The sequence below is a fragment of the Condylura cristata genome, unplaced genomic scaffold (genome assembly GCF_000260355.1).
Source record: "Condylura cristata isolate star-nosed mole 26May11 unplaced genomic scaffold, ConCri1.0 scaffold00007, whole genome shotgun sequence".
In the NCBI taxonomy this organism is placed as follows: Eukaryota; Metazoa; Chordata; class Mammalia; order Eulipotyphla; family Talpidae; genus Condylura; species Condylura cristata.
The window spans coordinates 31,074,958-31,102,126 of NW_004567108.1; the positions used below are offsets into that span (position 1 = coordinate 31,074,958).

Sequence of the window (27,169 nt, forward strand, 5' to 3'; positions counted from 1 at the left end):
TACACATAAAATGAATGACAATGTCAAGTTTCATGCAAATATTGTTTATTTGCCCTGGTTTAAGATTCAGTTCCTACTTAGACTAGGTGATAAATATTCAAGCATAATCATATCAACGCATTGTTTTATTAACTTATACATCAAATTCTGAGGTTTTTATTTAAGCCTATTACACTTTTGCCACATCACTTTGCAACTTGCTATAACTCTCTGTATAACAACTATTATACTGTTTTGAATTTCTAGATTTACTATCCTGCAAAGATAGAGTTAAATACTATGTGAATTCTGGCTACATAAGAGAAACTGTAATTGTTCAAAGCTGCAGTCTTCAGCTCTCAAAGACAGCTACAGTAACTTTCTGAACAGATTGGGTTAAATATTCTTTCAGACCCATTCTATGATGATAAGGCAGTAATAAGTTGTGCAGTGCAACACTCTAAAAGCTTCCAAATCTTACAATCCTCTTTGTATGTGATGCTCTCACAGTGAAGAAGATCCTTTCGCTTTAAAGATGAAGAGTTTACTTCTTCTGGTGCTGATTTCAATCTGCTGGGCCGACCATCATTCAGACAACTATACTCTAGATCATGAAAGAGTTCTTCACATCCAAGGTAAGAAAACCCAGTTTTTTTATGAAAGTCAAATTGATTTTAAGTTACTTACAGTTGAGATGCTTGTTCAGTACATTTTGATTTTAGTGCTGATGCACTGACTTTTTTTCTTTTCCCTTCTGCTAATTGGTGAATAAGCTCCCTGGGTTTTGAATGCTATTGCATTACATAAAAGTGAAGAATTGGGGAGAATTAAAGGGAAATGACTTAAGGCTGTCCAATTGCAGGGAGTTGTGGCTCAAGGTTTTTCAGTACAGCTGCTATCTTGTAAGTAGACTGACGGGCATAAAGTTTATTTAAACGCAAGGCAAAGGTGGGTGGCGGACAAGTAGGAAGTAAAACTTATGTTGTGAGGTTATTCTGTAAGAGTAATCATTAAATACAATGTGAAAATGAAGGCAGACAAGTTAAGTTTCAGCAATAAGTAACTCACCCTATTCTAATCCCCTTCTGTAAAGCTTTAGTTCCCACAGACTAAGACATTGTCCCTGTATCTCTCTGCTCAGGTCAGCTGAATCCTAAAGCTGAGCGTGCAGCAAGGTTTGAGGCTGCAGCACACTGCAGCTATTTCCTGTCCCAGCTTCAGATGAGGGACATCCTGCATTAAGAAAGCTAAGAGACTTAATGCAGTAAGAAAAAGACTGCTCTAAAGGAGCTGCAATTTCTCTCTCCCCTTGGGCACTGAATAATTAAAATAAGAACTGCAGGATTTAACAGTTTGAATATATGATAGCATTAATATAGATGAACTCAGCTTGGAAATCAGAGGCATTATAAGTTTATGAAGAGACATAAAACATCAAGTTATATCTTCAAGGTCAAAAGTGTAGTCTGAAAAAACTGCATCCACTATTGAAAAGTATGACTCGTGAAGGTCAAGTGATACTATAAGTCTGACTAGAAGTATTTTCCTGTATGCATTAGGACCACACAAATGGAATTCCGAAGTTGACAATGTTTAACTGTTTGAGACATCTTTTTCCGTTTTCTTTGTTTATAACAGCTTTATGTTTTTCACTGAGTAAGTGCAATGAATTCATGAATAAGAATTATATAAGCATACATTTTACTATGCAAGCTGCTGACTCAGCAGTTTCCTTTAATGTATATAGCAGAATCAAAGCTGATACCCAAAGACTATTGAGCTATTGTATATAGAGAGCTAATGAGGAATAACATCTAGTCACAGAATTCAATTCAGCCCAAATAGTAATACCCAGCCATTATTAACAATATTTTTAAATGCAATGTGAAACAAATTTTAGCTGTAATTTTAGGTTAGTGTTGGACAAATAACTGGCATATAATTAAATATGTAAAAATTGGTAACTTCACCTAGGATGAGTAATACTTTTTTAAAGTGGACTGAAATTTTACAAATTATTCCTAGGGAACCTATAAGTCAGATTTAAGTTTCCTCAGCATGTAAAACTTACGCTCCTGACTTCCATTCTCATTAGACTTTGAAATTAATAGGAAAGGAATTTCTGGGGCAAGGTATGAGAGTTACCCAAATTATTTGCATACACTATTCATTTTTTTAATGTCTTGATAGTCTACTTCATTTTAATTGTAAATTCATGTTCTTAGAAAGCTACTAAAAACTTTCAAGTAATAAAACTACCAGATCTGTTTTGTTTATGGAAGTTAATGCTGTAATAGGATCATGATGATTTATGTACAAAATCAGCAATTTATTATTCATACTTTAAAATTGCTCCAAGTACCAAATTCTTGTTACATTTTATCCAATAATTTATCCTTTAACTTTATAACATTTATATTCTTCAATCCTTCAGAGAAACCACTGTCAAGCCATAATTTCAGTTGTTTTTTTACAAAGCAAAAAAAAAAAAAATCATATGGCCCAGTAGATGATCATTAAGGATAACTTCTATTAATTGAAATACTGGAATCATTCCTTATGTTAATTTCTTTAACATAAGAAATTATGTTCAAGTAGGAGTGTCCAGTAGGAGAGTAATGAAAATTCTCATTTTTTTTTTAATTTTCAGTCAGATGATAAAATTAGTGATTTGCATCTCAAATTCTTATATTGTACAGATAAGCAGAATGAACTTCTGTCAGCCACAGAAAATTGTTCAAAATTCTTATTTCTGTAAAACACATTTCAATTTTTATTAAATTTCTATTTTTGTTCTCCATGTTCTCCAGGCCAAAATAAGTCAAAGGTGTAATGCAAATCATTCTCAAATGTTCCTTGTCTACCTTAATAAAGGGGCTCTACTTTGAAAATATGTTCTTAGTCTCATGCATGAGTTGCTTTATTATTTTCCTGAAGGCTTCCTCTTAAATTTGATATCGAATTTTTCATAGGATACAAAATCAAAATAATTTAATCTGACTTTAAAAAAATTAGATAACCAGAAACAAAAATGACAAGTGGAGAACTCTGTGCAAAGTTTTTTCTTATGAAGAAAGTTTTTTCTAATGGTATAAAAGGAAATCCTCCCAATTGCCAAGAAGAAAGAGATTTTGACATTGCATATGTTCTAATTCATTCCCTTTCATTTTTTTTTTTTTAAGATTCATTTATTTATTCATACAGAACTGGGGTACAAGCCAGAGGTGCAGGGGCGGTGAGAGGTTTTACCAGAGACAGAGTGGGGAGCAGAACAGGCAGATCAATGCAGTACACTGCTGAGGGGAGCAGCGGGCGGATCAGGAGAGGTCTGCCGCCCCATGTGGGTCACCTCGGAGCAGAGTATCCAACTCGCACTAAAGCGGCTGCTGCTAGCTTTCAGTGTTGCATCCTAACCCATTGCGCCAGCAGGGAGGGCCCCATTACCTTTCATTTTTTTTAAAAAAACAAAACATTCATTTGATGACATGAGAAGGCAAATTTCATTTGTCCTCTAAGTCTGCTAAAATGTGCTATCAAGATATAAGCTTATGCATCTTGTACTGACTGCCTCAGTGTCGAAGGGGGAGTAATTTCCTCAAATACTCTTCGCAAGAAGAGATAGCTGCTGTTAATTCCATCTCCATAATACTCTCAATTACTAGTTTGTTTCTCTCATTTCTTAATGCACCTAGTCAAACAACTTCTAAATCCTTTGAAAAGTCAGATCCTTAGGAAGAATTTTATCTGGAGTACCAAGTCAAAAAAAAAGCATACTTGAACCATTTGGTTCAATTCCAAAAACTCTTTGTTGTAACTTTTTAATTTCTGGTACCATTTAGAGATGATTAAAATAGTATTCAAATACACCTTAAAATTTTTTCATTCACGTTGATAACAAAAAATTTATGATTAATTGCCCATTAACCATTGCAAAATATCAAAATGATTATAATTAACACATAATACAAAACTGTTTAACTTTATTCAAGTCAGCAAGCATCTGGTGATGGATCACATGTAGCTCTTCTGAAGATTGGTGCAAGGTTTTTCCCTAATGCTACCGCTAGTTTTAGATGATGGACAGTTACTTTCTTCCAGTTAGTCACCTAGTCTGTAAGACTGGGGTTCCTCACTGTTTATTCCATGGGCCTTTGTGAGGATTAAATGAGAAAATACATGAACAAGAACCTGACACATAATTTCCCAGTAGATGATTGTCATTTTAACTACAGTGAAAAAGAGATTTATTAATAGTAAAGGAAGCACAACTATTGGCAGCAATAGCTCATCTTTTTCAAGCTCACTTGTTTAGAACTACATCATTGTCTTAGTTCTAATGAAATAAAAATTTTCTAAGTCACCTTACTAGATGATCAGAGAAGCTACTTTACACTTTTTACAAATAGTGAGGCAATTTCAGAAATGAAAATCATTCCCTCCCATTAAATAAGTGAAATTGTTACCTTTCTCAAAAGATAAAACAACTAGTTGTTGTTGTTTAAAAGATTTATTTATTTTTGCACACAAAACTGGGGTACAGGCCAGAGGTACAGGGGTAGTGATAGGATTCACCAGAGACAGAGTGGGGAGCAGAACAGGGCGACTGAAGTATATTGCTGAGGGGAGCAGCAGGCAGGTCAGGAGAGGTCTGAGGTGCCATGTGGATCACCTCAGGGGCGGGGATCGAACTCATGCTGAAGTGGCTTTAGCTTCTTAGTGCTGTGCTTTTAACCTGCTGCTCCACCTGGGAGGGCCCAGTTTTGTTTTGTTTTTAAAGAAAGAATTGTCAGAAGTTCATCTCTAAAAGTGGACACTCCCCTACACATGTGGTTAGTTCCTTTTTACTGTGTTTGTCCCAAACAACTTTTTCCCAGTTTGGTATTTGTTACCTTTTGCTAACATCCCTCCCTTCTTTATCAGACTGTCCATCTATCTACATGCTTGTGTCTGGCACATAGTAGGTGCTTAATAAATGTTTGTTGAGTAAATGTGTCGGAGACCAGCTCCAATTATTGAAGTGTCTGGAGGTTAAGACAGGCAGGACGGACCCTAAGGTGGGAAGGCGTCGGCAAGTGGAGATTCCTAAAAAAAGGGGAGAAGGAGAAAAAAGGGAAAGGGGGGCGAGGAAGACATGGGAGTCAGAGTTGGGTGCAAGTCTTCCTGCTCTGCCTTCAGCAGAGGTTTATTTTATACATTAGGAGCAAGCAGTGGGATGACATCAGCACACGAACTGGGCTGAGAGATTACAATCATCTTTTTTTTTTCTAAGAACAGTTTAGGATGGTATTGCCCTTTAGCTGAGATATAACACTCCAAAATCAATCAAAGTTAAAAACAGGTACATAGGTACACGAAGTTTATGACTAATATTACTATAGTGGAGAGCAACTAAGATAGAAGTCCCTTAAACCTTATCTACTACTTAATGGGTTTTTGTTCTTGAGAGACAGAAGAGGAAATTCCTTGTTAATCAAATCTCTGAATAGGAGACATAGGTGAATTTCCTCATCTGAAGACTACATAGTAGAATCCTGAAAAACTAGCCAGAAGACTTTTGTGGATTCCTTTAAGGTGTAGCAGGTGGAAAACTTGACTAGTTTCAAAACAGGCAACCTGGATGAATTTCCACATCTAAAGGCCAGACAATAGGAAGTTTGAGTAGTTCTTTAAAAAGCTGAATAGAAGGCTAGGTGAGATAATAGAATGATAAAATTTGGGTTTTCCTCCATCGGGCAGTGAGAGAGACTTTGCAAAAAAACAGTCCTTTTGCTTTTATCAGTCAGTAGTCAAGTCACTTGACTTCAGGGGAATTTTTTCACCCTGGTGCAGTGCTTGCTTGTCAAGGCAGGTAGGCCTTGTGCGGCCGAGGCAGTCCAATTGTAAGCTGAAAGTTGTTCAGAATATTTTGATATTATGGTTATACAAAAAAGGGAGGTCATAACATAAGCTAGCAGTGGAAAGTCCTATTTTTCAGAGCTTTTCCCGATCTACCCGGAATCTGTCAGACAATAGACGTTGCATAGCTTGTGTCATAAATGAATGCATATAATGAAAGATTTTTACCATAATGACCATTTCTTGAATTCTGTGATATCCATGTAGCAACACATGACATTTTGTTTAGAATGTTAACTGGATGACAGCTTTCATTCTGTAGTGTTAGCATAATACAAACCATATTTACAGAATTTAAGAACTTAAAAGTTGTTTGGTATTGATCCAGCTGATCTCTACTATTGTGCAAATGAGGTGATCAAGATCCAGAATTTTTATGTCACTTGTAGTGTCTGGTAAGGTTTATGAGGGTCAGATTCTCTTACCTAATACACTCTTTACTCATCTTTGGTCTCATTTCTTACCCTGACTGGCTGCACTCTCTTTAGAACTTTGTGTCTACAATCGCTAGTTTTTCACTTAATAGAAATAAGACCATAAATTTTAAGGATATTTCCAAACTTAAAAACTAGAATGTTGAATGCCATACTGTTCTATAAAGAATAAATTGTAGGATATTTTTAGGAATAAATTTCTATTTCAATAATATTTTTATGTGGCAAATTCACACTAACAGTCATTGCTTTCTCTGTTCCATTCTGGATGCAGAAACAGACAAATTTATGCAAGGAGTCAAAGATTATTTGGAAACTTTCTCAAACACCAAGAAAAATCCACAAAGTAGAGAAGTCTTTCCCTTTGGTTGCAAATCTGCTATAACCAATGTTGACTCAACTGAAGCACTGACCTATAGCTTAATGCTTCATGCTAATGTAATTTCAACCTGCTGTGTTTCTCTGATTCTCACCAAATATCAAGAAAGAATAGATTTACATTTCTGTATTAAGAAGGAAATCTTTATTCACTTTGGCTCTTTATATGCAAAGTAGAAATATACTCTCTAGGAAATGCTATTAGAATGCAAAATTCGAACACAATGCTAAAATGTTAAACTTCTCAGTTAAAAAGTTCTCAAGCCAGAAAAAAGTTCTCAAGCTATAAACTCATGCCTTTTGCAGCAACATGGGTGGAACTGGAAGGGATCATGCTTAGTGAAATAAGCCAGAAAGAAAAAGAGAAATACGGATGGTTTCACTCATGGCAGGAGCATAAAGGACCAGGGGGAAATAATAATAATAATAATGAACTATATACCATAGAGAGACATTTTATGGGGGTGAAGTGGGGAATGGTATCAAAAATTGGGGGTGGGGAGGGGAGTGCATGGGACTATGGTGATGGCACACGTGTGATTTGGTGATGGGAAGCCCACAGGGATTACAACTGAGATGGAAAAAGGCACAATGATACAAAAATAAACTATTATATTATTTAAAAACAAGCTAACAATCTCAAAGGAAAATGAAGAAATCTTTGTTATAGAAATATTTTTAGTACAAAATGAAGACATAAGAAATTTCTATAAAATTGCTTTAAAATTCTTTTGCATTGCCACAACATAGTAACACTAAACATGCATGCCCTCAAAAATGACTATCATTAGTACAAATGGGCATTTTATGTTTGATTTAATTAAATATATTGGCTTCTTGACTTCAATGTCTAATCAGGGATTAATTGCCTACGACATAAACTCTGAGTAGTGTGTTTTTTACTTGCATGAGAATTGTGCTACAAAGTGCGTTGAATCATATAAGTTAAATAAGTTGTCTCTACCTTTTAAGTACTGTCCACTGAAAAGGGAAAAGGGCATTACGGATAAAAACAGAAGTGCTATAATGCAACACATAAAATTAGCAAAGCAGATTAGAACAGGAAATATTTACTGCAGTCACCTGTGGATGTTTGGTGCAGGAAGCATAATGGAGACTCCTATCTTGTTTTTGTAGAGTGCTTGAAAGTTTGAAAGACAATAACACAACTAAAAACAACTGGAGTGAGGAGATTTCCACTTCTAGATGATTCTAACTGTAGTGGTCCTTGCTTTGTCTTATTTCTGAAAAAGTACTAGAAATGAAGTTTTTCTGCTTTGGCTCAGTGTTACTGAATGCTGGGTGAGACTAAGGACATGTAGGTTAAAGGGTAGAGAAGTTGTATTGTAAATTACAATACACATTACATAAATATCTTATTTCTTACTTATATAAGAATATTTTTTCCACAGTGGATTTATGTTTATAACAATAAATTGCCATTTAACATAGTAAATACCTCACACAGGATTTTTTCCTGTTTATTACTTATTTATTTATTATTTTTATTTTTTAGTTATTATTTTTATTATTTATTTATATAATAGTTACTTATTATTTAATTTTATTTTAAAGAATAGGTGTTTTAAGTTTTTCTTCTAGAATAATGTGGGTTAGAAACTATTTTTAACTTTCCCTTGAAAAGAGTCATGTTTAAGTTTTAAATTTCCTATGATCTGCATATGATTATGTTTATGGCTTTGTTTTATTTTTCTCACATAACCTTTAACAAAGGATCTTGATTAGTTAAAAATAGATATGTTGAATGGGATGGTTAATGCTTCACTTAGATGTTTCCATGTGAACAATTCCTTAAAAGATAACTAAGGGGGTAGCTTTTTATAGAGTGTCCACAATATATTACAAATTGTGCTCCAACACAAGCATTTTGAGCTCAGCCTTTTTTGTGTCACTATTTATTTGGTCTTCATTAATAACTGAGTAAATAAAAACAACTTAGCACATAACAAATATAAAAGTGATTTTTTAAGGACTCACAGATTATGAAAGAGCAGCAGTGAAACTGTGGGGTCAACCTCTTTGGTGGACGGGTGGTAGGAGGGGCTCCCTGACTAGGTGAGGATTAAGCTGACACCTGAATCACCTGTGACCAGGAGTCAGCCACATCAAAGGTCAGTTTCAGAAGACTCTAGGTAGAAAAAGTGGGAAATGCAAATTCTCTGAGATGTTTTCAAAGGGGAATGTTGGGAAAAGGATGCCAGCCTTGCAGTGGAGAGGGTAAGCTTATGATGAGATTGGAGGAGTAGGCAGGAGCCAAACCATTGCACCTGGGGTGTAGTGAAGTACAGAGTTCTGGTCTTATTCTAAAAGCATTTCAAAATATGTAAGAGGTTTTGAACAAGGTAGTGACATGTGATTCACATTTACAAAAGCCCGGGGAAAGAGTGGATTTTGATGGGCCAAGCGTAAAGGTAAGGAGATCTTTAGGACTGAACTAGGAGACTTGAGGGGAGAAGTTGTGGTAGGTGCACACTGCCAGGGTGTGCAGTGAAGATGGACGGAGATGAACCATTTAGGGAAACAACAAGTGGCTATAGAGATGGCAGCACTTGCTGATAAATTGATGTAGAAATTAAGGGAAATTCGGACCTTCTCTGGTGGCTTAAACAGGTTAAAGCACAGCACTATGAAGCTTTTGCAACCCCTGGAGCACCAGTTCGATCCCTGGACAGGCAGGTAACCCACATGACTGGCTTGGTGGACCTCTCTTGACCCACCTGCTGCTCCCCTCAGCAGTATATTTCATCAATCTGCCTGTTCTGCTCCCCACTCATCTCTGGTGAATCTTCTCAACCCCCTCACCTCTGACCTGTACCCTAGTTCTATAAGCATAAATAAATAAATCTTAAAAAAAAAGAAAAAGAAATTAAGGGAAATTCACCTCCTAGATTATAGTTTGAACAAATGGGTAGATGAGAGAGACATAAACCAAACTGAGGAAGAATGCAAGAAAAACAGGTTGTCCAGGGGAGGGCCACATTCCCACATCATTATTTGACATCAAATATATGATCAGAAGGTAATTAAATTTACTAATTTGGTGTTCAAGGAAAAAACTACACTCCTTAGGAAGTTTTAGACTCATGAGCACATGAATAAAACTATACGAGATCACCTGGGTAGGCAGGAAACACAGGCAGAAGCAAGGAGATGGCCCTTGTCAGAGCTTTGGAGACCCTCCGTACAAACAGGCAGAGTAAGAGATGATTCAGAAGACATATATTTGCTTTTTAGAATTCAGTAATGATGATGTGTGATTGTTTTTTTTTCTCTTACAAAAAAGCTTTAGTTAGTTGCAAGTCTTTTAAAATATGAGCAGCATCAAAATCTGCATTTCTGCTTCTCTTAAATATTCAGACCTGCTGTTTTTCAGTCTTCATTCCCATTGCCAACATCAACGGGAACCAGGACCTGCTCCCTATAGAAAGGGTGCCCAGCAATGCCCAAAATGGTTGCATTCTTTCTACCCCTGCTGTCTTCAGGCTTTGCTGTTCCCTTCACTTCCTCAACCTTGTTCACTGGGTATTTGTGTTTCATTTTGTTTCAGCACTAAACTTAACACAACACACTACAGGTTCTCAGTTCATTAAGGATCATTCATTAAGAATCACAAGGTCCCTTTTTTGTCCCTTCTGCCTCTCGAATTGAATCTGGCAATATGGGCTTTATGACTTCTTGTTAAGTTGAAAATATTAACTGTGTCAGCATATAAAACCAACAGTGTCCTTTCTGCAATTATAAATAACTTGGTCTTACATTTACCACAAAGTGGAAGTGGTCTGAGTAGAGAAAAGGAGATTTAAACTGTACCCCTTTACCACATAAAGACACATTTCCAATCATTAAGGAGTGTGTGGTTAATTATAGCCTAATGAAAAAGAATGATTCAAGCTAATGTTTTGGTTTCTCCATGCCCTTTGAAAGAAACCTCTATTACAGTTAAAATCCTGGAAACTGTGTTTATATTGAGAATGTCACTAAACTATAAACTCAGAATTTATTTTTAATAGAAGAATTTAGCTATACACATGCACATATGGTAGTTTCTGAGGAATTTGTTACAGGACTTTAATTTCTCTATAATTGTGATTAATTTTTTCAAAATCCAAAATAATAGAAATTGTGGTGCTATTTCTTTATCCATAGCTTTGATAACTATTAAGCAAAGTAAACATCTCTGAGCTGAGAAGCTACTAAGATTGTCTCAAGTTCTTGGATTGTTATTTTGTACTTACCAATGGTAATGCTGTTAACAAATTCATTTTTTTTTAAAGATTTATTTATTTATTCATACAGAGCTGGGGTACAGGCCAGAGGCTCAGGGGCGGTGAGAGGATTCACCAGGAAGAGTGGGGAGCAGAACAGGCAGATCGACGAAGTACACTGTTGAGGGGAGCAGCCGGCGGGTCAGGAGAGGTCTGCCACACCATGTGGTCACCTCCGGGGCTGGCGGGAATCGAACTCATGCGGAAGTGGCTTTAGATTCTCAGTGCTGTGCTTTAACCCGCTGCGCCACCAGGGAGGGCCCTTTAACAAATTCATTTTAACATTTATAACCATTTAGGACAAAGGATTCACAATTAGAGGAGCAATGTCCTTTATCTCAGGAAGACCTAGGGAAGAAATTAAAGCCTGTCTCTGACAAAAGTAATCAAAACAGGGAAGAAAAGAGCCCAAGGAACTATGGTGATGGTTCATGGATGAATTGGTGGAAATTTTACAGGGATTACAAAATGATGTAAAAGATATAACTAATAAATAAAAGTAATCAACCCTCCAAAAGGAGAGTATGCAGTGCCTCTATTGTTTATGTTTTCCTACATTCACACCTAAGATAAAGTTTAATGTATAACTTAGGTATGGTAAGATTAACAATAATAACTAATAATAAAGTAGAATAATTGTAATAATAAACTGTAGTAAGAGTTTCATGAGGGTAGCCTCACTCAATTTGTGCATAATAATTTTGAACCGAGATTGACTTTGGATAACATTGACGAAATTGAAACTTCGGATAAGGGGGAACTTCTGTAAAGGCTAGATGGGGTGGGGCAGCCGAGACAGTGGAGGAATCTCGTAAAAGTTCTGCTAAGCTGACCAGACACATCGTTCTCACGAGCAGACATTGGGAGCCCTGGTTCTGGTGAGCATCTAGCGGAAAATTAGATTCATTCCAGTTAGATGGAAACAAAATGATCTGAAAGTTAAACTTTATAGTAAGATCCTCCTTAGTGTCTCCTGCAGCGTGTACCCTACACATGTAACCTGCAAGGTACTAAAAGCTAAAATTATGTATTTTGCTTAAGCACTTTACTATGTACATGTATAATTGATTTTATAAAGCATTTTCATTTTACCAACATGGCATGGTATATGGTATGGTATAAAGCAAGCTTAGGTGTATTTATAGCTAGGCACAGGCCCTCGCAGCTCTGGTACAATTCAGCAGCTGACACTTATTACCTCATGCGGGGCGCTGCGTAGGTGCTGGACGAGCAGTGTAAACAGCACACGGATGAGGGGCACAGTGATTGCTTTCAGCAGAGGAAGGAAAGCATGGACGTAAATCCATCCTGATTGCTCACCCTCCAGCAGATTTGGCTACTCTAAGAGAGTAACCGCACTAGTCTTACAAATCGAAAACTATTAAATGATAATGATTGTCACATAACTAAGGTAACATTTTAAAAACCTTTTTGCAGTTTTTCGAGTGACTCATCATGGAGCTGACAGTCGAGTCTCTGCCAGCCAGTGTAGAATGACAAGGAAGAATTAACTTTGTTTGGAGTGATGACAAGGATTTGGACCTAGATAGTAGTGGTTGCACAGCCCTGTGAAAGCAATGAATGTCACCAAATTGTGCACTGAAAAGGGTTATTATAGAAAATTGTGCACTGAAAAGGGTAATTATAGAAAATTTTATGATTAAAAAAATTCAAATGGTGGCAATAGTTTTTCCTTGGGAGGGAGGAATTTGTAATGTTCTCCTTCAGCAACCGATGTAATCATCTTAAGTAGTAAGTAGAGACCCCCAAATTTGTTTTTTGTTAACACTTTATTGGTCTAGGAAATCCAGAAATTAGGAGGTTTCTTCACGTATACATCAGTGATGAAATAGCCAATACCAGCATTGCCTTTGTGTGATTCAGAGCACCTTCTTTTTTCTGTCACTTGGGTTTCTTTGGCAATGATCTGCACCCACGGCTGCCCCACCCCCGCACACCACTGCACTTTCAATAATGCTGAGAGCAATTGATAATAGCCTAGTCTATGTCTGAATTGTGTTTCTGCAGTTAATTGATTTTGTCCTGTTGTTTAAGACTTCATCAAGATGGCATAGCAATACAAAGAGCAGCGGTCCAGTCATGTCATTACTTTCATAACTTGGTGAAATTGAATGAAGTCCTCTGGATTTCACAGCAGAATTTGTAAGAGAATAATGAGATCCTGCTGTTTCCCCTGGAGACAAGTGTGGTCTTTGAAGGGCGTGAAGTCTTTCAAGTCACTGTCATTGAGTCTCACTAATAAAAATAGGAAATCCTGTAACTTAACAACTGAACTTTAAAAAAATGCAGTCTTCCCAAATAGGTTGTTTGTTTTTAATTAAAAAAAAAAAAAGGAACACTCATTCTAGTGATCAAGGTTTATTTTTATCTTTTGATATTATTTGCTTTGCAGCTGCTTGTGAATCAAAGAGCTTTGATTTACACTTTAATCTGACTGAGGGTTTTAAATCCAGTGGTCATAATCCAGTTACTCTAGGCAAATTGTGCAGTTCGTCATCCTCCCTCTGGGTTACCCTTTTCTGCCCTTTGCCCCCTTCCCTCTTCTGTCTGTCTCAGTGCATTTCCAGGCTGATCTCTGATGACAGCTCACTATGGGCAAGCCTGATAACAATCTTAAACTCCATGTTAGAGAACATGGTAGCATCTGCAAGGGGGTCCAGAGCACCTCACTGACCATTGAGTGCTCCTTCTTTCTGATTTTACCTGTGCTGCCGCAGGCCACTCCCACAAGCAGTGCTCACTGCTATATACTGTGTGGTGTTGATCTTCTACATCATATGGCCCATCAACAAACACTGACCCAGGCGATGGTAGTGAACTTTTGCGGTGCTCAGTCACTTAGTCTGTTACATGTAACACATCTCTTTTTTTTTTTTTTAAATAAGATTTAATTATTTATGCATACAGAACTAGGGTACATGCCAGAGGTGCAGTTGTGTTGTGAGAATTCACCAGAAGGGGAGAGTAGAGCAGACCAGGCAGATAAACAAACTACACTCCTGAGGGCAATTAAGGTGAGGTCTGCTGAGCCATATGGGTCACCTCCCTGTCAGAGGATGGAACTCGTGCTGAAGCAGCTATCACACGCTTCATGGTGCTGCGCTATAACCTATTACACCACCAGGGAGGGTCCATACAACACGTCTTTCTTAGGATTTGTAGAATTTCAATCCAGGGGCTTCTGGCTTTATTACCTCAACACCTCAGCCCTCCAAAAGCAAAATAAGAATTGTAGAATATTTTACATTCTGTCAGACTTAAAAAAACTCTTCTGTAGGGAATAAGTCAGTGTTGGTGGCTACTCAGTTCTCAATATTATACCACAATGAGTCATCACCTACACATTATATTCAAGCACAATGGGTCATAAATTAGAAACCTATACTTGTTAAATACTACAAGCCAATTTCATTTAACCACAGGGGAAAAAAAATAGATGTTTTGGTCCCTCATACGGGGGTTTGACCTTTGCTTTGATTTTTAATTTGTAATATGAGCAGATCTGTATTCATTCTGGAACACCTTATGACTATGTTAAACCACACAATAATTTACAGGTCTGTATAATACAAGTGGTATTTTATGTACTTTTTCATTTCACATAGTTCAAAACTATAAGAAGGTGAAACTGTGGAGCATTATCTAACATATGCCAGGATTATACTGCATATTTAGCAGTGTCATACTTGAGAAATATTGTTAAAAATCTAATTCCCAATGGCTAGTTTAAGGTGGCTACGTGTAAGTGGGGGTAGGGACATGAACCCCCCCCTCAACAGTCCTAAATGAGCGATAAAGAGCAAAATCTAATGGAAAAGCTTAATGATGTGAATTTGTGATTCATTTTAATTAACCATTGCCTTTTTATTATCCATTCAAAGGAGGGACATTGATGGCTTTGTTAGCTCCAGGCCCTGAGGACTGAGACTGATCATACATAAAGCACATTCATTCTTATATTATTGGGATGCTATATAATAAAAAATGGAGCACTGTGTCATCTTGGAACACTTTTTATTTTAAAATCTGAGTCCTGTGTATACCATTAAGTAACAAAGTTTGAGATCTCCCTGGAGGTGATTTGTTACTCTTCCTGGTGACTTGTGTATCTTAAATGATTTGTGCCTAAGGTTTATTCACAACATACCAGCCTGCAGCCAGAAGGGCTGTAGCACTCCATGAAAAGGCAATTTTGGCAGCCTCTGAGAGCCGTGTTGTGGATGAGAAGGTGTGTGTCCATGAGTTTTTATAATGCTGTCTCATTTTCAAATCTTGCACATCCTCAGGAGAACTTGTCAAGGTCAAAAGCACAGTGAGCTAACCAGGGGAAACCCCAGAGAAAGCCAAGATCTGAAAATAACAGCTGGATCTCTAGAGACCAGCAGTCTGCTGACTTGGCAGGCTCCGAATGTTGCTGTGCTCTCTGGAAGGCAATAAAGTCCTTGGAAGAGGGAGGAGGGAGACAAAACGGTGAGGAAAGGAAAGGTGGAAGCAATCACTGTCAAATAAGACAGCAGAAAGCAGATAGAGGAGACAACTGAGGTAAAATAGCAATTATTTGGTTAAGTAAATATAACTTTGGGAATTCTAGCAATATCTAAGTTTTGAGAAATGTATTTCTCGGCCCTCCCTGGTGACGCAGTGGTTTAGGACCCAGCACTGCAAGCTAGTCGCAGCCGCTTCATGGTGAGTTTGATCCCTGCCTACCCGGGAGGTGATCCGCATGGCACCGCAGACCTCTCCTGGCCCGCCCGCTGCTCCCCTCAGCAGTGTACCTCATCTGTCTGCCTGTTCTGCTCCCCACTCTGTCTCTGGTGAAGCTTCTCACCGCCCCTGCACCTCTGGCTTGTACCGCAGTTCTGTATGCATAAATAAATAAATATTTAAAGAAAGAAAGAAAAAAGAAAGAAATGTATTTCTCAATTCTGGAGTTTTTCAGACACTTTTTGGAAACCCTTTTTGAAATCCAGCCTTTAGTGTGTTAAAAGAAAATATATATAGATGCTTGAAATATTCCAGCATGGCATATCACAGGTATATTTTTTCCCTAGAGCCAATAGGTTTTTCTAAGTTTCTTTGGTCAGAACAATGCAGTTAAAGTTAATACAGTTTAAATACAAAAGAAAAACATAGAATTTATTATGAAATCATCAAATCACCAGGTGACTGTTATCTTATACCCAGTATAAGAGGTATGGTTTTAATTTTTATTTTTATTTATGCATAGAAGAACCAGGGTGCAGGCCAGAAGTATGGGAAGTGAAAGGACTCACCTGAGACAGAGTGGGAAGCAAAAAAAAAAAAACAGATCTACTGCAATACGCTGTTGATGGAAGCAGAAGGCGAAACAGGAGAGGTCTGCTGTGGGTCAGCCCCCTGGCCGGGGATGGAACTCAGTCCCCATCAGTGACAATGCTGATAGTGCTGAGACTTTATCCCTAGGCCATCAGGGAGGCCCTATCCAATATTTCCTAATGATTATTACGCCCATCCTTCCATTTTTCAGGGTTTAAAAGCTCTGATTTCTTTACTTTGAATAGAAGACATTTAGGTACTAGAAGTATCTTTTGATGTGGTTCAAAAAAGACTCAACATTGCAGAGACATTTAGCATTCAAAGCTATTTGCCAGATTCTGGGTATAGTCAGCATATTTCATTTTATAAAAAACCCTAAAATCATAGTAATTGTTCTTTTCTTTTCAATTGTAACAGAAAATGGTCCCCGCCTACTCGTGGAAGCAGAACAAGCCAAGGTGTTCTCACACAGAGGTGGCAATGCTACACTGCCATGTAAATTTTATCGAGACCCTACAGCTTTTGGCTCAGGAACCCACAAAATCCGAATTAAGTGGACCAAGCTGACTTCAGATTACCTCAAGGAAGTGGATGTTTTTGTTTCCATGGGCTACCACAAGAAAACCTACGGAGGCTACCAGGGGAGAGTGTTTCTGAAGAGAAGCAGTGATAACGACGCTTCTCTGGTGATCACTGACCTCACCCTGGAAGATTATGGGAAATATAAGTGTGAGGTAATTGAAGGCTTAGAAGATGATACTGCTGTGGTTGCTTTAGATTTACAAGGTAGGTATCTAGAACCCATCTCAACCTTAGAAATGAGAATTAAACATTTTTTGTTTTTCTTGATAAGGAATAACTCATGGTCTCCATAGTGATGTGGGAGAAACAAAAATTTTATGCATAGCTTGTGTTTCTGTTCTTTTATATTTTGCTATCTTTAACACTTTCATAGTTAAAATGTACACACAATAGTTACATGCAAATTTGAACCTATTTGCAAATAGGAGAAATATGCAGTGGAACTAGATCAGCAATATCCAGGACCAGCCTTATGCTGTTCAAAATTAAAACCTCATTATGTGGTTATTCAGTATTCTTGTAAAGCAGTATTTTTAAATGGTACGGAGTCTCTTAGACATTTAATATTCAATGAATGCCAGATTGAAGGGGTGGGATAAGAGTTTACTTCTTAAATAGATAACCCTTTCAGCAGTTTCAAACCAAAATAAACACAAAGCTAGACAATGAAATGTCCTTGTCATCCTGTCTCTTCCTAAATTCTACCTTCTACATCCCAACAATAAGGGAAATCCTCTTCTTATATTAATGTTTCTTTACACTGAAGGATGGATTTTGTCTTCATCCTTCTTTATGTCTATAAACAATAAATTGTAGAGTTGCTAGCAGTCCCGATCCCATTCTAGAGTAGATTTCTGGTTTTAGGAAAAATGTCTGACCAACAAACACATCACTGAAGGCATGACCTTCTGCATTCCACAGAACCCCATCACAGGTATGGAAATTTACTAGCTTTACAGTAACACAAAAAATCATTTTTATGTCCCTTTCTTATCTCTTTTAGTTGTAGCTCTTGATTACTAACTAATTGCATCCTTATTTGTGCTTTCAGTTTTATTGATCGACGTCAGTGTCAGTGTTCATGAATACTAGCATTATTCACCATGAAAATAGTTGGGTTAGAGAAGACAATCAATCATCAGCTATTAATTAAAAGCCCATTTCCTTTATTGAAGGGGAATTAGGCAATGGATAGAGCCTTGAGCTGTTAGTATCATGATGCTTAGGTTAGTACCAACTGTGCCAATGTACATCTTATAACTGATGCAGATTACTTACTTTTACTTCCTTATTCATGAGTCATAGACAGGCTTATATTATGTGATGTCATTTTTCCTCTGAAATTCTATATTTAGGTAGCATCATATTTCTAAACATAAATAATACACATCATATTTTCTCTTTCTGCATTTACTTTAAGATGAAATTTTAAATATATAGAAAGCAGAATGTCTTGCCAGAAATAGAAGGAAACCATAAAAATGAATATGATATTTCTGCTTCTAGTTGGATACCACTGCTTGCCTATGACACTGAGCATAAAGTCTATTTTAAAAGTAGATTTGGTATATGTTAAAGAATAATGCACTCTAGACTCTAACTGAGACTCCCTTCCAGATACAATTAGAGGTTTTGAAAGTAAAATGGAAGAAGAGTCCTGTTTCCCATGTAGGTCTGCGCCATCCCTAATCTCCATGTTTGCCATGCTTTTGGAACACTTCCCTAAGAACAAACCTGAGGCAAGTCTCCTGGTCCAAGAATACAATTTCACTGATAAATATTTTTATAAGTGCTATATCTGGTGCCAAAGATATAAAAAATTCCAAATCTTGGTTCCTTTCATTCAACAATGATTTGGGCCCTAAAAGGTGAATTAATTGTTTTTCTAGTCCATTAACAGTTCTCAGATAACTTTAAAAGTAAGTACTGTAAAATGAGGGCACAGTTTAGTAAAGTAAGTACAAAGTATTCTAATTGTATGTACTACTATTTTGTTCATTTTCTGTAACTCTTCTTGACAGACAGCTCCTTTTATAAGATGGCATGTTTAGTAATAAGAATTAGAGCTGGAATTTCATTGTAAGGGCACTGGATGAAGCCAGTGCTTTTATCCAAGATGGTTAGGGAATTCTAGGAAGGGGAAATGCTCTGTTGGATAAAAGATAAGAAGCTTCTACATACTCTGAAATAGATGATCACAGTACACAGGTTATATACATAAAAGTTTGAAGATTCATTCAAACTCTTATCAGTATCCTGAGATACATAAGATCATAAAACACATTATTTTAATGTCATAATGAATCTGTCATTGCACCTGTAACTATATGATGTCCTTTATTATATTCTATAAAGAATTTTTCCAACTAGAAAAAAAATAGTTCTTCAAAATGTCCAAATCATATGGTTTGCTTTTATATTACAAGATTTTATTCTGCCTTGGATTCAAATTTATACACATTGGATATGATATATGTATGTATACATGCAAACACATGCACACACACACACACACACACACATATGTGGACTCTCTGCAGGAAAGTGGCCGACCCCAAAATTGTATTCCAGTGTGCTGAGTATAGTGCCTTGCTCTTAATTATCTCTTAAATTTTTGAACCACACCAGTAAAAAAAATATCTGTAAGCCCTTTTCAAAGACTGACTGACCTATGTGTGCATTATAACTAGATGCTGAAGTACAATTTTTTCATAAGAATTTTGGACTTTCAATACCAATTACCCACATTGCTAGAAACATCACCCAGAAAGAGACAAGCTTTGTATGACTCTAACAAGGAGATTGTCACTAGAAATTCTTAAGTAGCCTGGACTGCAGAAGTCATTGCAGCAATCAGTAATTTGAGTAATGTTATGAAAAAGATGACACTTGTGCTTCTAGTCTCCCACTGTTTGTTTTTTCATCGGAGAAAATGTGGCAAATAAAAAAATGTAGTTTGAGAATTTTCAGAAATAGAAAATTTCAGATAAACATATTCCAAATAAGCACTTTGAAAAAAACTAAGGAAAGTAAAATTATGCTACATGGTTTCTTCATTTTTATTACTAAAAATATTAAATTTTGACTTTTATATGTACCACGGTGTGAGAATCTTCTTATGTCTAATAAATTCATATTTGCTAACAACTAGGACGAGTTGGATTGTATAATTATAAATCTTAAAAAATATGTTTTCAAAACATATTTTGAGGAACTAAAGCTTCTCACATAATTTGATATTATTTTCCAGGTGATGGCATCATCAGTAGTAATTTCCTTTCTAGAGATGTATCTAGTCTTTCATGGAAAAGTGAAGGTTTTTGATTATATTTTAACATATAAGTATAAAATAATCACATTTGGAAAATAATCATATACCCTTCTTTCTCACCCATGAATGTTTAATTTTTCTTTTCTTGTATTGCTGGATGAAAGCAATTTGCTCCATAAAAAGAATTAAGCTTAATTCTTAATATGTAGATTAATTCTTAATCAACTATTTTCTGTATATCTATTGCACATTCTCCAAAGCCAAGATGTTTTTGCAGTTATAATCTTAGAAATGGAAATCTTAACTAGGTGGAAATAAAGTAAGTAAATAAATAGAGTATTAACATGTAGTTTCAGAAATGTAAGAAACATTTTATTGTTGAAATATATACAACAAATGCATTTAGACAGTGAAACCTTGAAAGCTTTGATTGAGTATGACATAGAAATTGACCTTGATTTACTTGGAATTTGTTCTTTGTTGCATTATCAGATATCAATTATTTTGTGAAATAAATCTTTTTAGTTAAGCGAACAATAAGTTCATCTTTTGAATTAAAATTTAAAAATACTAAAATTTTATACTGGGTTTCATGATGACTTTAAGAAATGATTGCATGAAAGTTATGTTAAATTGGAAAGCGACTAAATATATCTTACAATGGATTTGGTAGTGAATGAACCATGTTTAAGTAACATTTAATGAATGGTTAATCAAGGATGAAGTACTTCAGGAAAAAGTTTCCTAATGTCCATAGGAATTCACCAAATATACTATCATGGATTTAAACCTGAAGGATCATCTAGGTCTTTAAAACTATAACAAGGTAAAATAGCATATATACGCTGCTATTATCATCTTGATCCATTTGGGTAGTGGATTCAACCCAAATGGTTTCTCTTTCTCCAGATTGAGGTACATTGTGATTGTCTCTCACATAAGGTCTGTTTGCCAAGGAAATTTCTACTAGATAAATTAAATATTTTCCTTTTCATTGGTTCACCCTGGTTTGCTAAGGAACAAGCATAAAAGGCACGAGGGAGCAGGGAGCACTATTGCTTTTCCTTCCCAGCACTAACTGGGCTCTTAGCAGATGCCTGGCTTAGCTCTTAGACCCAACCATTTCTAGGTTTCCCCACCCCCATCACTGCAGGGGTAATAGCAACCAAGAGAGTCTTTTCCTTCTCTTTTTGGCCCGGATTCAGCTTATAGATCCTGCAGCCAAGAATCTGAGAAGGCAGGATCAGATCAGGAAACCTTCTTGGACCTCTGCCTCTTGTGCACAGTGCCAGCTGGATGGCTTCCGAGGGACAAGCATGCCCTCCAAAGGCGCAACTTGATGGAGGCTATTGAAAGTTCTTCTTGTGGAGTATTCAACTTACAAAAGAAAACATTTCCTGTGTGCTGGTTACACGATTACTGAATTGTACATTTCTTTTGAACAGCACCAGCAGTCTCAAAAAATAGAGCATGGGATACGCTTCACAAGTGATTGTCTGTGGGACAATTTTTTTACATTCTACATGCTAAAATATTGATTATTTCTCCTTAAAAAAAATCCAAGACAAGACCTTCAGTAATCACTATAAATCGATTGCTTTTTAGCCACTTTAGGAGAAACATTTTGATAGTCGATCTTTGAAGTTCATCAAATGATATAGCTATGCTTTCTTATGATCCTTACTCTTTAAAGAAATTATACAGACAGTATGGGACAATTCAATCACCTCTCATACTTATTTGACTAAAAATAATTATTTAGGACAAAATATTTTTGTCTTCCTAAGCAAAGGCAAATTCCAAGTCATGCTTTTTATATTTGCTAAGGGTTAGTACCCTTAAAATGTGTAGCTTAATATATTTGCTAAGGGTTATACCCTTAAAATACATTGCTTAATAATGTCTGAGGATGTTAATCAACAGTCATCTGTTAAAAAAAAATGCTAGCTTTGGATTAAAATACTAGCTTTGGGTTAAAGTATGTGAATATGGAAGCTAAAAATAGTCATGGAAATACTTTTAAATGAAATACTCTGATGAGAAGATCATTGGATGAGAGAGAAGAGGCCTGTAATGCCATGTGGCTCACCTCCGGAGCCAGGTATTGAACCCACACTAAAGCGGCTTCGGCGAGCTTGCGCAACCAGGGAGTCATTCTTTCTTAAATTTGGGAAGATAGAATTTTGTAAAAATCAGGTAATGGGTGATTGTGTTTCCTCAAGGTTTCTGAAATTTGCAATTCTAAGCTCTGTTGACTTGTCATTAAGATGAGAACAGTAATCATTAAAATGTTGTACGGGCTCATAGTCGTTGCTCTTTGTGCCATCAATGACCCACAACTTCTTTGGACAGGTGTGGTATTCCCGTACTTTCCACGACTGGGACGCTACAATCTGAATTTCCACGAGGCCCAGCAGGCTTGTCTGGACCAGGATTCCGTGATGGCCTCTTTCGACCAGCTGTATGATGCCTGGCGGGGCGGGCTGGACTGGTGCAACGCTGGCTGGCTCAGCGATGGGTCTGTGCAATATCCCATCACAAAGCCCAGAGAGCCCTGTGGGGGCCAGAACACGGTACCCGGAGTCAGGAACTACGGCTTTTGGGATAAAGATAAAAGCCGATATGATGTTTTCTGTTTTACATCCAACTTCAATGGTAAGATATGAACCATGCTTCCTTCTTTCTTATCCCAGAGATTACACTTGACTTTTAATCTTATCTACATTTAAAAAAAAAAAAAAAAGGTGGGGGGAACTTTGAAGTGTTGCTTTAGCTTGAAAAGATGTGAAAGTTCTTTAATGTCATAATTTTTAAAAAGCATCCACATTGGGGGGTGGGGAGGAGTACACCGGACTACGGTGATGGCACACGAGTGATGGGAAGTCCACAGGGCTACACGTGAGATGGAAAAAGGCACAAAATCTATAAACATAAATGTAAAAAAGAAAAGTATCCACATTAGGCAAACAAGTGTGAGTGTTTCCTCTGCTCCTAGGGTATATTTCATCCAATTGTTATGAAATAGTTTTAATTTTTAAAAAATATTTATTTATGTCTACAAGAACTGAGGTATAGGCCAGAAGTGTAGGGGGTGGGGTGTGAGAGGATTCACCAAAAATAGTGGGGAACAGAACAGGCAGACTGAAATACACTGCTGAGTGGAGCAGTGGGTGAGACAGACGAGGTCTGCTGTGCCATGTGGGTCACCTCCCTGGCCCGGGATGGCACTCAGACCCAAAACCCCAGCGGTGCCAGGGCTGAGATAGCACTGTGACTTATCCCATAGGCCACTGCAGCATCTGCATGTCGCTTCACAGTGCTGCACTTTAACTCCTTGAGCCACCAGGAGAGCCCCAAAATAGCTTTAATTGTGACATCATAGAGGCTATGTCTTTTTTTTTAATTCAGTATGTATGTGTATAGGTACACATACAAAAAAATTTAAAATTTTTTTAATATTTATTTTCTTACTTCGTTGACTTTTCTATTTGCCGAAGATGATGTTGCCGTTGTGGGCTCTTTGGGATATAGGTCTCTAAATTGAAGTAAAGGTGGATTCTGTGCCATGTTCACCTCTAAATTGCAATGGATTCATGGACGATCAGCAAAATTCAAGATAAAGTTTCGCTATCTCATAGAAAGAATTTTGCAAGCAAAATTAGTAGAGAGTAACATTGGAAATGAAAGCAGAAGAAAAAATTACTGTTGCCTCAGTGTTAAAAGTGATTTATTGAATGCATCACAATTCCCGACCCTCTCCATCCAGAAATAGCCACATAATTTGTAAGGCCCTGTGAAAAAATGAGAATGTGTCATCTGTATTTAAAAGTTATTAAGAATTTTAGTGTGGGTTCAGGAGAATATCAGGTCAAGCTTGAGGGCCTGTGTAACTAAACAACCACACACCCATGAAGCAAATCCTGGCTCCATCATTTTATATTTTAGTTCCTTGTTGCTTTGCTTTGCTTTGGGGAAAAATAATAAAGGATCGAGATGAACAAATATTCTTTGTGGGCACATGGTCCTGCTGTGATGCCTCAATGTGTCATTGTACTTTGTAAAATTAAGTAGGTGGGTGTGGCTGTGTTCTAAGAAATTTCTCTTGCTTCCTGCACTGCAACCCCCCCACCCCCCACGGGGTAGGTGACAGACCTCACCCTTAGTTCATGTTCCAGCAGCCTCCTCCAGTGCTCCAAATCACATATCTTGTAGAAAGAAATGGCAAGATTAACTGATACTTGAATCATCTATATGCAGTGAAGAACAGGGGGACTCCACATAGCAATTTGCAGTCAAATAAGAGGGGTTATATTTTATCGAAAGCTAAAGGTCTGGAAAAATCTTCCATCAGTATTTACACGTTGGTCGGTTCTGTCATTTTATACTTTTAAATGCATTATTAACACATTTTGAGGCAATCTCAATAATTACCACTATTCAGTAAGTGTTTGAAATTAACATGCTCTTTGCTATGAAATCAAGTAATGTTGGGTAGCAGGCTTCCAAAGGAGGAAAGGTGAAAAAAAAGTCACCCTCTTGCAAGTGAGCAAACCCAGCTGAGTTTACACTCCAAGTCTATATTATTTATGGCAAGTGGCTTCCTGTATTTTTTTTTTTTTGCATTTTCATACTGTAGTCTTTGAATAAGAATAATGTCTTTTTGATAACTGTAATGAAAAGAACTTTGGGGCTTTTGATTTTTTTTTTTTTTCAAATGAACTTTTATGCCAGTAATGTTTTTTGATCCTTTCACATTCAAATTTTGCCTCTCCAGAAACTTGTGCTGGGCTTGGGTCTTGTTACAGCTAGAATTTAAATAGCCCTTGCTTTTAACATGGGATTCTGTCTTCTCTAGTGCCACAGAAGGGCCCTTTTAGTTACTAATTAGCTAACAGAAACTGCATCTGTCATTTCCCTTTGGTTTTTTTTTTTTTTTAAAGCTATGCAAGGGCGTGTCTCCGCACACATTAAGGGCCAAGGGAAAAAACTAATTTAGTGGAAAGCGACCTGGGTACTACCTTTAATTGGTGATCTTACATTCCAAAAAAAAACTTACGGACATAGCTCTATATCCTTGTTCACTGAGAAACACAATTTGGCTCCTTTCACGCTTGGAACTCAGACAAGAACAGGCCAGTGATGCTCTCTGCTCTCTGTCTCCCTCTGCAGGCCGTTTTTACTATCTGATCCACCCTACCAAGCTGACCTATGATGAAGCAGTCCAGGCTTGCCTCAAAGATGGTGCTCAGATTGCCAAAGTGGGCCAAATATTTGCTGCCTGGAAACTTCTGGGATATGACCGCTGCGATGCAGGCTGGCTGGCAGACGGCAGCGTCCGCTATCCCATCTCTAGGCCAAGAAGGCGCTGCAGTCCCACCGAGGCTGCAGTGCGCTTCGTGGGCTTCCCAGATAAGAAGCATAAGCTGTATGGTGTCTACTGCTTCAGAGCATACAACTGAGCGCGCTTCTAGAGCGCGGCAGTGTTAAAGTTACTAAGAACATGTGAAAGGTTGTTTTGTGTTTTTTTTTTTTAATATGAACTCATGCAAGTTACCAAAACTGTGATAACCCTTTTTTACTTACTGTAAAGAGTCATTTTCATAAAAAAACAATTCATTAATTTGTTTTTGTAAAACTACCATTCAATATCTATTATAAATTAATATAATTTTAAGGGAAGTGCTACATACGGAGGCTCTAGAGCCAAACTGTTTAGGTTACATCATCCCAACGAAGTATTCCTTTCATGAGCGGGGCTTGCAATAGCTTGAGGATTGCTAGGATCCAATGGAAAAAAGTAAAGCTACTCAGAACAGCAGCTTCCACAAGCACACATTTTACATATTTGTACAATTTTGAAATGCACTACAATAAACAAATTAGAGCAACACATTTGAAATACAGCCTTCTTTACGGAAGCTAAGATTCTGAGTGGTTGCACAAGGCTGTTTCACAAGGGAACAATCTACACTTTTCTAAAAGTTAATATATCTAGTTAACAAGAGACAAAACTTTACTCTTTAAAACCCTGCCTTTTTGACCAAAAAAAAAAAAAAGAAAAAAAAGACATTCATATGGCTCAAATGCACAGTAACAAGCACAGTTAAAACTTATTATAATCCCATTTATATGAAGTATGAAACAAATTAGCAGATAATATTTAACCAATGAGACTCCTACCTTCTAATTAAAATTACACATGCCTGAGGAGAATTATTTTATCTCTTGAGTAGCTTTACTGAGTCATATTTAAATTCTAAGGGCCATTTGCTAAGCAGCATTTAGCATCTACTCAGGGCAGTTATATAGATAAACTGCTGGACAGAAAAATTGTAAAATTTAGCAGCTTGATTTTATGTTAGCTTATGAAATGTTATTGTCCTATAAAAATAACTTTAAACTATTTAATATTTCCTTCTTATTTAGATTACACAGAAAAAAAAATGAAAGCAATGAATAACTATACACTTGCCTACCCAAGAAATAGGGACCCAGTCATCACAGTTCTTATTATTCCTATTTGTTTATACACTAGAAAGTCCAACTGGTGCCTGTGTTTGGGGAAACGAAGTCAACAAAGTAATTCTAAACCTTCCTCCATACAATGTGGTCACTTTCTTGCTGGTCATCATTAGGCTTAAATGAAATGCTGAAGACATCATCAAAAAGTTTACAGTAAAATCTTCAGGGCTTTAAATGAAACTGTAAGGCCAGCTTCAGAAAAATAGCCTTCCACATTAACAGCTCCAATCTTAAATAAAGATGTTTTCCTATATTTTTATGACTGTTGAGACCCCCCAGGGACCAATATTTGTATTCAAATTACATTTCATGGTTTCCCATTGTTTCACAATGAGTTTTAATAAATGAGATTTAGTATAATAACTCAAGTATGACATAGCTGGTATGCTTTCATGAATGTTTTTATGTAGATTTTCCTCCCCTGAACATCAGTAAATAAACCTATTTCCTGAATTGATTGTGGTTGCATTTAAAGCTCTATAATAATTCTAATAAATTTGTGCTAT

General features: G+C 36.9%; 1 protein-coding gene across 1 annotated transcript; it reads left to right on the forward strand.

The window, feature by feature from the left end:
* The first annotated feature begins 492 nt into the window (after nucleotides 1-492).
* HAPLN1 (hyaluronan and proteoglycan link protein 1) lies at nucleotides 493-27,169 on the forward strand. Its single transcript, XM_012721706.1, has 4 exons — nucleotides 493-614; nucleotides 16,706-17,074; nucleotides 22,494-22,796; nucleotides 25,311-27,169. Exons 1-4 carry the CDS (start codon nucleotides 515-517, stop codon nucleotides 25,598-25,600), a joined length of 1,062 nt encoding a protein of 353 aa, XP_012577160.1. The 5' UTR covers nucleotides 493-514; the 3' UTR covers nucleotides 25,601-27,169.

Coding starts and splice junctions, on each gene's coding strand:
- HAPLN1 (XM_012721706.1), top strand. CDS start 515: ATGAAGAGTTTACTTCTTCTGGTGCTGATTTCAATCTGCTGGGCCGAC. Junction 615..16,705: donor AAGAGTTCTTCACATCCAAG/GTAAGAAAACCC, acceptor CAATTGTAACAG/AAAATGGTCCCCGCCTACTC. Junction 17,075..22,493: donor GGTTGCTTTAGATTTACAAG/GTAGGTATCTAG, acceptor TTCTTTGGACAG/GTGTGGTATTCCCGTACTTT.